At 41.7% G+C, this 13,358-nt stretch overlaps 1 protein-coding gene across 2 annotated transcripts in view; it reads right to left on the bottom strand.

Annotated features, from left to right (window-relative positions):
• CWF19L1 (CWF19 like cell cycle control factor 1) overlaps positions 1 to 13,358 on the bottom strand; it is a 633,757-nt gene that overhangs the window by 339,400 nt on the left and 280,999 nt on the right. For both annotated transcript variants that reach the window (XM_044071015.1, XM_044071016.1), the window contains exon 7: positions 10,975 to 11,059. In XM_044071015.1, coding sequence (XP_043926950.1) covers positions 10,975 to 11,059 — 85 coding nt within the window. The remainder of the gene's footprint in view (positions 1 to 10,974; positions 11,060 to 13,358) is intronic.

The following is a 13,358-nucleotide window of genomic DNA, read 5'->3' on the forward strand; positions in this document are numbered from 1 at the left end:
AAACCAAAATGTTCCCCAACGGGGTACTTAGCCAACTCTGTTTCGGTCTGAAACTCCGGTTTCGGAAATATTTCAGAACGCCAACCTGCACTCGCAAAACTGCTTCTGCATCGGACCATGCGGCAAAAAAGACTGAGGATATGACGTCGGTCATGCGCATTAGTACCCTGACGTACTGACGTCAGTCTAATGCGCCCTGACAGACGTCAGCCTTATACTCTGGTATTCGGGCCGACTGGACGCGGACTATACCCAATAGTAAGGACTGCAGCAATGGAAAACGAAGAACATCACTGGATCCCCTTTGAATGACACCAGAAACTTAGCCAGTTGTTGAAGTCAATCATTTTCTGCTTGTATTGTGGTATCATTCTAGGCGACAGTAGGATGCTACTCAGGGCTAGGGTCATACCTGCCTGGGCTACAAGATATGAGAGTTCCTCCATGTGTGTTTTCATGTAGTTCAGGGAGGTGCATCTTAGGTTGTTCCCACCAACATGGACAATAACAGTCTCGTATTTGTACTTGTTGTGGAGAGACCCAAGTGTATGCATTATGTGGCAAATCTTGGCACCAGACAGACAGCTGAGTTTACATTCTCACAGAGTACTTGTCCACAGTGTCTTTAGGGAAGGGCGTGCAGTATAGCTACTCTGTTCATTTCAGAATCCTTGCTGTTGGTCACTAAGTCAGCAGTAACTATCCGCATTGCTTTTAGTGGTATAGCAACAGCTGTCTCCATTATTTTGCATGGTAGTGTGAAATGTCTGCAACTGTACTCTGGTTTTTCTCTTATTTCTGGAATTGTACTGGTTGAGACAGAGGTTCAAGTCTGAATGTGCTGCACACCCTTAGATCAGTTTTACATACTGTTGTGTTCCTGACCATCTAAAGCTGATTATTTCCATAAGCCACTTGCTCACCTGTCAGCTGTTTCAAGTGAAACCCTGGAAAACCACAGCTTCTCCACTGTTTGGCTGTCTTCAATGTGTTCCATGGTATATCCAATGCTCAGTAAGATATAACTGCTGTACTACTTTGACTTAATTACTCTGGTATTTGTCCTAACAGATGGTAATGACTCTCTCTTATATTACACCTGTACCTGGAATATAATGCATGTCTACTCAACAGATAATGTGATGCAATTTCCACCTGCACATTAGCTGTCAATTTCTGAATTTTTCATTTTGGTGCTTGTACATACCAGGAAATGTTACTGAACGGTTGTTAAGAAAACTTTCATTCTGGTGCCTGTGCATACATTATACTGAAGGGCTCGCGAGGGTGAATGCTTCATTTTGGTGGTTTAATACTAGCAAATCTTACAGACATTTAATTTGGGGAAGTGTTTAATTTTGATCATTGTGCATATCTCAACATTCTACTGAAGGGGTTGCTTGGGTGAAGTGTTTATGCTGGTGGTTGCACATACTAGGAAATGTTACTGAAAGCTTGTTTGTGGAAACGTTTCATTTTGGGTGCATGCATACCTGGACATAATTATGAGGATGTTGCTTGGGGAAATAATTCATTGTGCATCAGGGAAGTGCTTGTGCATCCATGGTCTCACTGCTGAAGTGACTGCTGGGCCAATTTGTGTCATTTTGGTGCCTGTGCATACAGAATGCAAACAACTGGAGGGGATACTGGGGACATGTAGAAAGTCAGTCTGCAAATTACATTGGGTTACATTATTTAGAGTACAGCACAGAAGACAATAACTCACTTCTGCTTGTATTATTCTATTTGTGATTATACTGCCGGAGTGAGATAAAGGTCATCACTAAGTGACTACTGACCGCATGAAGTTCCATATTTTTTGTGCATTTCTCCTGGCTTTGTCAGTCATTTGTGGAATTTAGGTGAGAGGAAGGCCTCAATAATATCTGCACGTTACACTATTTGACTGAATGACTCAGGTCTTCTCCTTACTGATGATACTGAGTCTGTGTTACATAACAGCTGCACAATGTAATATAATGAATGCCTGCTCAACAGGTTATGTGCAGCAATTATCACATGTGTCTCAGCATGCATACCTTTGCAGTAATGAAAGGAAGGTCATTATCACATTAACAATACGTGCAGTTACAATATAGCAGTTAGTCGTCATCACTTTTCTGGGAAAAGTCTCAGCTGCTGTCACTGTTATTCACATAAGTAGAAGTCATTATCACTTTGATGAATGCATAAGCCAGGTTGTGTTTTTTCTCTGCTTGGTGTCACTGCAAGCAACCCCCTCATTCTTCCTGTATATATACATTGTGCTGTGTGTGTGTGTGTGTGTGTGTGTGTGTGTGTGTGTATACATATATATATATATATATATATATATATATATATATATATATATATATATATAGTGTACATAATGTACTTGCACATATATACATTGTTCACGTGTGTGTGTGTGTGTGTGTGTATATATATAAATATATATATATATATATATATATATATATATATATATATATATATATATATATATATATATATATATATAAAATATTCATTTGTGTACCAGGGAGGTGCTTGTGCATACATGGTCAGAGTGCTGAAGATCGTAATACAGATACGGTGCAGGTTCATTCACCTGACACTAACATGGCTTCGCGAGTAGTAAAACGACAAGTGAGAGTGTGGGTATGTGGCCATTCCTACATTCTCTGGGCTGCTAGCCATGCCTCCGTAACTGAAAACCACTAGAACTTGAGCTTCCCCACATCCAGTGTGAAGGTATACTGGATTTCAAGAAGAGGTATGCACTGGAGTGGAGTACTGCAGTTTTTGGAAGACAAGTGTTCCATCTACCCTGAGCCCGACATCCTTGTGCTGCACATTGGAGGGAATTATGTGATCAGTGAACCCCTCGGAAGGCTGCGGTTTCAAATCAGAGCAATCTTTGAACATCTGCAGTCATGGTGGCCACGGTGTCATTTTGTGTGGTTTGACATACTTCCTCACCAGATATGGAAAACAGCAAACAGTCAACGGGCAGCGTACAAGGCCAGACATTTACAGAATGGGTTCATGCATGGCTTGATGCACAGGGTCGGTGGAAATACAAACTGCCATGACAGCATCACCACAGAAGATGTTCACCTGTTCAGAAAGGATGGCTTTCACCTAAAGTACGGTTTTGTACCTACCATAAATGTAGATGTTAGAGTGCGCATAGAGCTGCAGTCATCACACTTGGGTTATCCTGCCGTCAGGCGGGTCCGCGGTCGGCCGAATTCCAAAGTCTAGGTCCAGAGTCGGTTGTCGTCGTTTCCTCCCGATGTCAGTGCGGCAGGGGTATAAAAGAGGCAGCCGACGCCATTTTCTTCAGTTTTTCTTGCCCCAGATATCAGGTGCCCCCAAAAAGGAAGGCAAAACATGATGTCATGCAAACATACATAAGTAGGTAAATCAAAACAATAGTTGCAAGCAAATACACCATAAAGGAATACCCCAAATAGGTTCTATGTAAAGGTGTTTGTCATAAGTCCTGTCCTAAGAGGGGATGGAGGGAGGGTAACCTGGACTGCAGCTGTATGCGCACTCGAACATCGAACATCTACATTTATGGTAGGTACAAAACTGTACTATGTTCATCGTGCATACAGCTGCAGTCATCACACTTGGGTAGAATCCCAAAGCTAAGTAAGGGTGGCTGGTACTAAGCGGAATTAGGAGGGGCTAGAATGCCCTGCAGGGACTGCTGTGGCAAAGCCCGCTCTAGATTTTGAGTATAGTGGAAGGTGGTAGTGCTTGGAGAAAGTGTGCACTGAACTCCAAGTAGCTACTTCCAAAATGTCCTTGGTAGGGACCCCCCAGAGGAAAGCTGCTGAGGTAGCTGTAGCCCTGGTGGAGTGGGATCTGATGTATACAGGCAGTGATTTTCCATGAAATGAAAAACAAAAGCGTATGCAGTGGGCTATCCATTTTGAAATAGTTTTTTTTCTAAATAGCCTTTCCTTAAGCACCTGTAGGCATAGGACACAAAGAGCTGCTCAGATTTTCTGAATGACTTTGTTCTGTCCAAGTAATAACGAAGTTGCCTGTGAATGTCCAAGGAATGTAGTAGTCTCTCCTTTGTTCTGTGGATTTGGATAAAAGGTAGGTAAATGAATAGACTGATTCAAAGCCACATTAGATACTACCTTTGGCAAATAGGTAGGGTTGGTTCGTAAGGAAACCCTGTCCTGATGGAAAATGATGAATGGTTGCACAGCCATGAGGGCATGTAGCTCCAAAATCCTGCGCGCTGAGGTAATAGCCAGAAGGAAGGCTGTTTTCCATGACAAGTATTGTAGCTCTGCTGAAGAAGCTGTCTCAAAAGGAGACAGTGTCAGCTTCTCCAATACGAAGTTGAGGTCCCAAGCTGGAGTTGGTGGTTTCCGTGGGGGTTTTATATTTTTTGCCCCTCTGAGGAACTGCCTTAGTAGAGGATGTGAGAATAAAGGAGGATCCGTATTGTATTGTGCTGAAATGGCTGAAGCGTGGATCTTGATGGAAGTAAAGGAGAGGCCACTGTTTAACATCTCAGTTAGGTACTGTAAAATCTGAGGTATATTTATTACCCAAGGATTCTGACCTTTTGCTTGATTCCAGGAACAAAAACGTTTCCATTTGGCGGAGTATGTTTTTCTAGTAGAGGGTCTCCTGGCCTCCAAGATGACATCCTGTACCTCCTTGGAGAGGAGAGTTTGTTGGTAAATTAAGGAATTCTCCATGCAGCTAGACTTAGAGTTCTGAGCTGGCTGTGAAGGGTCTTGTAGTTGTGCTGGGACAACAGAAGAGGAACTTGAGGAAGGGTCCATGGTGGTGAGTGTGACGGGCTCTTTAGGAGAGGATACCAGTGCTGTCGTGGCCAGTCTGGAGCGATGAGAATCATTTGTGGCCTCTCTGCTCTGGTTTTTAATAGGACTTTGGCCAGTAGAGGTAGAGGCGGGAAGGCATAGACTGTCAATGTTGTCCAATTGAAAGAGTGCGTCCACTTTCCAGGCCTGTGGATGATAGGTCCTTGAGCAGAATTTTTCCAACTGGTAATTTCTGTGGGTAGCAAATAGATCTATGTCTGGCTGTTCCCATGCCTAAGTTATCTTTGAGAAGACTTGAGGATGCAACTTCCATTCGTGTGTGTCTGTCATATTTCTGCTCAAGTTGTCTGCCAGTATGTTTTCCTTCCCTGGCAGGAATTGTGCCTGTAGTTGAATTTGTAATTCCAGTGCTGTGTTCCACAGGGTCATGGCTTGCCTGCACAGGGGGTATGAATGTGTCCCCCCCTGTTTGTTTATGTACCACATGACTGTGGTGTTGTCTGTCCTTATTAATAGCTGGCCTGGATGCAGTAGGTCTTTGAAGGTCATAAGAGCATTTTGCACGGCTAGCATCTCCTTTTGGTTGATGTGTAGGTACATCTCTTTTTGGGACCATTTTCCCTGAATAGACTGGCCTGCCATGTGTGCTCCCCAGGCGTAGTCTGAGGCGTCTGTTGTGACGATTTGAGTTGCTTGTGGTAAACAGAAAGGAAGACCTGTTTCTTTGGCATGCTTGAGCCCACCACAAAAATTCCTTTTGAAGGCATGGAATGAGTGGTATAATTGTTTCCAAGCTGTGGCTGTGCTGAGACCATAAGTTTTTTAGGTACCATTGTAGTTTCCTCATATGCAGCTTTGCAAATGGTATTAGTAGGATGCAAGATGCCATGAACCCCACAGCCTACAGGATTTTCCTTGCAGTTAGCCTGGTTAAAGTTGCCATTTTGTTGTAGTATTTAGACAGTTGCCCTTATTTGTCTGGCGTGAGGTAGGCCATCTGGGTTGTTGTATTTAAGCTGGCACCCAGGAAAGTTATCTGTTGAGAAGGTATTAGTTTTGATTTCTTTTTGCTCACTGTGTACCCCAGGCATTTTAACAGTTTTATTACAAACGCCAGATGTTGCAATAGAAAGTCCTTTGTCTGCTTGGATCAGGCAGTCGTCCAGATATGGGTAGATCTGGATTCCTCGTTGTCTGCAGAAGGCAATTACTGATGCCAGGCATTTCGTAAACACTCTGGGCGCAGTAGATAAGCCAAAGGGCAATGCAGGGAATTGGTAATGGGTTGAACCTGCAAGAAATCTGAGGTATCTTCTGCAATCCTGTCTGATAGGGACATGCAGGTATGCCTCTTGAGGTCCAACGTTACCAGCCAAGACTCCTTGCCCAGCATGGGAAGAAGCTGCTGTAATGTGAGCATCTTGAATTTTGGTACCTCTAGATATGTGTTTAGAATAGATAGGTCTAAGATGGGTCTCCAATCTTTGTCCTTCCTTGGTACCAGAAATAGTCTTGAATAAAAACCTTGACCTTGTTCTTTTGCAGGTACCTCTTGAATTGCTTTCATATCCATGAGAGCGGAAATTTGCCTTTGTGCCTCTGCCCATTGATTTTGTGGCAGGTTTGGCATGCCTCTCATTTTTGGAAGGGTGTGAAAGTGGAACCTGTAGCCTCTGTCTATAATATCCAGAATCCATTTGTCCTGTGTAACAATGTGCCAGTTTTTTGAAAATAAAACCAGTTTTCCGCCCAAAGGTGCTGCCATTATATCTTTGTTTGGCAGGCATAGGGGAAGTCATTGCATCTGTTTTCTAAATGACTGTGGTCCATCTTCTCCACCTCTGGGGGCTGGTGTTTGCCACTGTCTAGCTGTGTAAGATCCTTGAGGTTGTCCTCTACCCCTTGGGCATCTGTAACTGCCCCTTTGGGGTCTGTCCGTGGCTGGAAAGGACCAATTTTTTGAAGGCCAGTTTCTGTTGAAGCGTGGAGGCTGCACCTGCAAGAAATCTTTAACTGTTTGCATAGATTTCGCTTTTTCCTCCATTTTCTTTAGTACCTCCTCAGCTTTTACACCGAACAATACATCTTTTTGTAGTGGTGCATCTAATAACTTTGCTTTGACATGATCTGGTAAGGTTTGCTCTTTGAGCCAAGCATGTCTACGTATGACAGACCCCGTGACAGCAGCTCTGCATGAGGCCTCTAAAGCATCAAAACCACACTGCAAGGTATGTTTCCCTACTTGTTCTACTCCATGCAACAAATCCTGCAACTCTTTCAAGCCTGGTTGTTCTGTTTGTGTCATTTTGCCTTTCAGCTGAGATAGTAAGAACTGTTGGTATTTTAACATATGAAATTGACAGTTTAATGCCCTTATGGTTAAAGTGGCTGATGTATACACCTTTTTCCCCCACCTTTCTAATGCTCTAGAATCTCTCTCTGAAGGGAAAGGGTTTTTAGCAGTAGAGGCCTTAATCCCCTTGGGACCCTGTGAAATTGTTTCTGGGTCAGCAGTATGGCTTTTATAAAGGAACTGGTGAGAATCAGGAACCCGGTAATATCTGTCTGGTTTAACTGTCTTAAAAAAACTGGCGTCGGTGCATCCGACGACATGATATAATTATATTTTTTGCCAAAATAATGAAGGGCGAACTCCCCGTGTTAAACCTAGCACAAAAACGGCAGGCCGAGGTAAAGAGTCTGGATTAAGACTGGCTTCTGCGTACACATCATCCAAAATATCTAAGACAAGAGGAATAGCCAGGGGCCTACGCTGGGGAAGTAGTAGAAATTCCCTGAGCCTTTTCTTGGAATCTGAGTAATCTTGGCCTTCCCAGTGGAAGTGCTCTCTCAATGTATGCAGGGTTTCCCCAAAAGAGTAGTCCTCGGGGGGGGGGGGGGGACCGAGGGAATAGACTCCTCAGCATCAGAATCTTCAAATGGGGAATAGGTGTAATCCTGGTCCTCAGAATGGTATGAAGTAATAGAAGCCTGGTCTGAGGAAGGGTAGTCTTCCTCCAACCTAGGTCTTTTGTCTGAGGGGGGTTGAGAACCCCTGATGAGAGTAATCAAATCCTCAGCCATTTTAAGCATCTGCTTTTTAGGCATGGGGCCTTGAGAGGGGGTCTGAGGACCTTGTTTTTTAACTTTCATTGCAGCTTTAGACTTAGTGAATGATTTAATAGGGGAGGTGGTAGGCCTGAAAACGCCTTCAGTAATGGCAGGCCTCGCTAAAATTTCGTTTTCCCCGCCAAGAGTGGCGTTGGTATCTGCAGTGGGAATGGAGACAGAGGATCCTGCGACCTTGGGTACTGAAGTCGCCGGTAAAATAGTTTCATCGGTAGTCAGGGGCTGCGTAGGCGCCTCGCTGAGAACCGGAGAACCGGTAGTCGGCTTAAGCGTGATCTCAGTACTCGGTGCAGGCCTTGGATCTTTTGCATAAAACTGGCGTCGGTGCATCCGACGACATGATATAATTATATTTTTTGCCAAAATAATGAAGGGCGAACTCCCCGTGTTAAACCTAGCACAAAAACGGCAGGCCAAGACGTCGTGGTCTGGCCCTAAGCAAGGTATACAGTAAGAGTGGAAATCCTTATGCGGTATTTGCTTCCCACAAGAAATGCAATTATTAACATGCAATTATTAACTTTGTCTGACATCGGTCTGAGGCAAGAAAAGTTTCCCCAACGGGGTACTTAGCTTTAAAGAAGACTTCGGCTGAAATACTGTTCGTAAATCTCAGGAGCTGGCCGACCGGCACTTGCGAACTGCTTCTGCTTTGGGCACCGTGCGGCAAGAAAGACTGAAGAAAATAGCGTTGGTTGCCTCTTTTATACCCCTGCCGCACTGACGTCAGGGAAGAAGCGACGACAACCGACGCCAGACCTAGACTTTGGAATTCGGCCGACCGAGGACCCGCCTGACGGCAGGATAACCCAAGTGTGATGACTGCAGCTGTATGCACGATGAACATCTGAGGAGGGCACTGCGTTGCTCTTGACTGACCTCCACAATGGCGTGAGGAGAGCTATACAAGACTGGTAACATGCAGCTTGTGAGAAAAATGGAAAACACCCATGACCAAGTAGGACCAGTATGGTAAGTAAAACTCTTATGAATTGTGTTGTGTATAATATGCTATTTTTCTGAATTTGGCAAATAACTATGGGAAGGAGCTGGTGAAGATGCTGAGAAAGAACAAGTATTTCAGGAGAGTGTTACCACGTACAATCAAATATGAGAGTAACCATCCTCCAATACTTCTTTTTTTATTAATCTTTTATCAGGCACGTGTAGAGTTTAGATAGCAGGAAGGGCTTAGTAATACAGAACTTGATCCCTTAGGTCTATTGCTGAATGGACAAGTGTAAAGAGAAAAGGCACAGGCAAGGAAGACTGCTGACACTGAAGGAGTACGTGACACTGTAGTGGTATCACCAGTTTGAGTGGGAAGCCTGCACAGGTACTGGACAGATCAGATGGCCTTGCATGCCACTTAAGTCCCATGCCTGTCCTGGGTTCATTAGTGGAATGGTGGTCCTTACCTTGCTTTTTCTCTTTACATGTACCCATTCAGCAGTATGTTGGCTACACCAAGAATGTGTACATTTACAATGATATCTGTCTACATGTTAAAACAACTAGGTCTGAATGCAGCACACATGTACAGATATCCTTTTTTAGGACTTAAGTTATGGAAATTATGATTTTTTTATATTTTGGTAAATATCTTTGCAAGGGAGCATCTGAATGTGCTAAAATAATACCTCATTTTGAGATGAGTATTCATAATTCCAACATGGTAAAATAACTGTGCATGTATGCTGTACACACGTACAGATATCAAAGTTTGTTTTGGACTAAGTTATGGAAATTATGACTTTTTTCCATATTTTGGTAAATAACTTTGCAAGGGAGTATCTGAATGTGTCAAGTAATGCCTCATTTTGAAGACAGCACTCAGAGTTCCAACATGGTAAAAGAACTGCACCTGTATGATGTACAAATGTACAGATATCAACATTTGTTTAGGATTTAGGTTATGGAAATTGTGACTTTTTCATAATTTGGTAAATGACTTTGCAAGGGAGCATGTCAATTTGCTAATACCTAATTTTAAAGATAGTATTCATAGTGTCAACACTAAGAACGGTGGCTGTATGTTGTACACATGCACAGATATCAAAGTTTGTTTAGGACTTAGGTTATGGAAATTGTTTTTTTAATATTTTGGGTAAATAACTTTGCAATGGAACATGTCAGTGTGCCAAGTAATACCTAATTTTGAAGACAGTGTTACTTCTTATAACATGGTAAAAAAACAGTGTCTGTATGCTGTACACGTGTACAATTATCAGTTTTAGTCTTGTAGGATTATGAAAATTATATATTTCCAATACTTATTATGCCCATATCTTTGCAAGGGAGCATGGTGATGATACAAATGATGCATCATTTTGAAGCGGACATTGAGACGCACACCTTCTACACGGATATGTAGCGTCTGTCTGTTGCACGTGATAATATATTGTGCTTCATCAATTATGAGAACTATAATATCATATTTCTGTAAATATCTCCACAAAGGAGCATCACACAGTAATGGTTAAAGTATCATTTTAAAGTAGTTATTCATACAAACAAATTAAATACATATTGTATGGTTCTACATGGTACATTGACCAAGATATTGTGTTTTGTTTTTCCAAAAAGGTAAAAAATATGCACAATATTAGAATTCCTTGGCAAATATTCAATAATGACTTAGATACACACTATCAACATTTACACTGTTGGAAAGGTCAGTGTCTGCTGAACAACTTTCGTGTTTACATTTTTAGTCTATCTCTTATGGTTAAAGAGTTATGAACATTTGTTTTCTGTATGGTATCACAAATGGATTTTCTGAAAATGAGCTCAGGCTGCACTGTTGTTCCTATGGTGGAAGTAAAGCAGGCAGCATTTTCGGAGCTGCTCTGGAGTGAATGAGTTAAACAGTGTGTTTTTTGATATCCATTTCTGTTAAGTAAACAGGTTTCCCAAACTGCATAGGTTGACAGAGACTGTTGGGATGGGGTAAATAACTAGATTTGTACTTTGATTCAACACAGAAATGGAGAGGGGAAACAAAACAATATAATGCAAATGAAAGCAAGTGGATTACCTTCTTCTTGCTGGTGTTGCTAATGTTAGCCAAGGAAATAAACCGCGTTGTATGCTGCGCAGTTTCCTGTAAAACCGCATGGTTCCTGTAGTAACACCCCCCCCAAAAAAAAAAAAAAAAAAAAAAAAAAAGAAAAAGGTTAAATTACAATCACAAAAATAGACCAAACTTCACTAGACTTGCTAACGGAAAAAAAAATACTGAAAGCCAAAATTACATGTTCAGCATACAATTAAATAATACCTGGATCCCAATCATCCATAGCTCCATATCTACTCAACATTCCAACGTTTATGGGTCCCAGGACCCTTTTTAGGTGCATGTCTGAATAGCTTTAAGCTAATCAAACCAGCAGGTCGAGCTCAGAGCTTAACTCAAATCTTAGAGATTTTTTTTTTCAAAATGCTGCAGAAGATTCTGATGTACAATGAAAAGAAAATACACTGACTCCTGATTATTCTTCTTCAAAGGAGACTCTCCTTTAATGTGTAATCTTTTCAGAAGTTAGGTGAGTGCACTTAGTGTAGGAGTATAGCCAGGAATACTATTCTGATCATAGGAGCTTCCAGGTGCTAGGACAAAAAATGTGGTCCTAGGACCCTGGAAATTTTCTACGCTAATTAGTGTCATGCTCGCAAATTAACTAGATCTCCCAAAGAACTCAAGACGTTTAACGACATTACACCTGATCTCTTCCTGTCAGCCATTAAGATCTGTGTGGGGGTTGCAAGACTTACTTATGCTATTTTACTCCTGCTCAGTCAAGTTAATCATACTTTCAAACCAACAACATTCTGAATACACTTCACAACTCTAGTAGATGGTGTGCGAAGGGCAGTATTAATGGGTTTGGCTAGCATCCTCTGTGCCACACCAAAGACTGTCTATATTTACTTGGGATATGGTACCAAATCTCAGATTCACAAATCATAGCCATCACTAGACACACAGCTGTCCTCCTCTCTGCAATCACTTATAGGGAATTGTGATAGTGCAAATGTGCAGTTTTAAAATTCACAAATACATTTCTACTGCAAATTTTAACACCACCACAAAAGCCCTATATCACACACCCCATAGATACAAGACAAACTTATTATATGCATGCTAGAAACAGCTCAATTCAAATAACAATCCTGTGGTCACAGTTGAAACTTACAGCTGAAAACTGAAATATTAGCAGAGGTTCTCACAGTAGAGTGTAGCCTCAAACTTTGAATTATTTTGTAGTGTTTGTTCAAATCAACTTTCCATATCAGAAGACTATGTTAATGATGATACTGCAGGGTAAGTAATAAAATATTCATCGCATTTAACTTATTAAAACAACTTTTTTCTGATAGATATATCATCTTCCTAGCGGCTTGGGCCTACAGACTTCAAGGGGAACAGAGGCTGCTGATAATGAAATCTTACTTAAACGCCACGGTAGTGGTGCTGCGGTAGCGTTGTCGCCTCACAGCAAAACATTGTCGCGTTAGATTTTCAGCTAGAGCGTCTTCTGTGTGGAGGCATGCGTGAATGGGCGTGCCTTCGTTGAAGGTTGTGCGTCAGGGCTGGTAACTTGGCATGTAAAAATCAACCACCAATCATTAGCGGACCGGAGTTCCACTGTGGCGACCCCTAACCGGGATAAGCCGAAAGACACAACAACTTAAACACATCATGTGATCATAAAGAACCAAAGAAATTAATAGTAATCCACATCTATTTTCCCAAAATGCAACAATAAAAGCAGCAGTGTTAAACATAGTGATTTTACACATTCCATTTGCGTCAGTGGTATAAATGTTAATAAAAGGTTCTAAGGTTCTAAATTTTAATACACAGCAAGTCTTCTAACAGACGTGACTGACATTCCCAACTTCTCTTTTGAACATTTCAGTTTCATAAACCTAAATTCAGCAATAATGTGACAAGTTTCAACAAAATGCCTTAAAAGTGCTGCCTAACTCACTATGCTGAAAATTTTAATAGGTTTCTGCACCCTGACTTTAACTATATGCTCATTTTCACCAGTGAAGACCATTAGACATGGAAACCGTTTTATATGCATAGCTCTCTCAGTTTTACAAGTTATGTTCTGTCATACTATAAAGTTAAGTCTACCGTTATTGCATGCACCCATCCTTGCAAAATATATTAGCAAATGGAGCAGTTCTTCCAGACGGAATTACCTCTAATTATGCTAAAGGTTAACTTTTTTTAAAAATGAGCATCTATTAGTAAACCCTGCAAATTCTGTCCATGTCGTAATCTTCATGGCTCGTGGAAAAAGACTTTGTAAATCTGGGTCAGTACATCAACAATGCCTCAGTTTTAAACTATCTATACTAATACCTTTGACAAAACTATACATGACAAAGAAAAACTGGTGTGGACAA

The sequence above is a fragment of the Protopterus annectens genome, chromosome 5.part0 (genome assembly GCF_019279795.1).
Source record: "Protopterus annectens isolate FY-2018-M chromosome 5.part0, PAN1.0, whole genome shotgun sequence".
NCBI classification, from domain to species: domain Eukaryota; kingdom Metazoa; phylum Chordata; order Ceratodontiformes; family Protopteridae; genus Protopterus; species Protopterus annectens.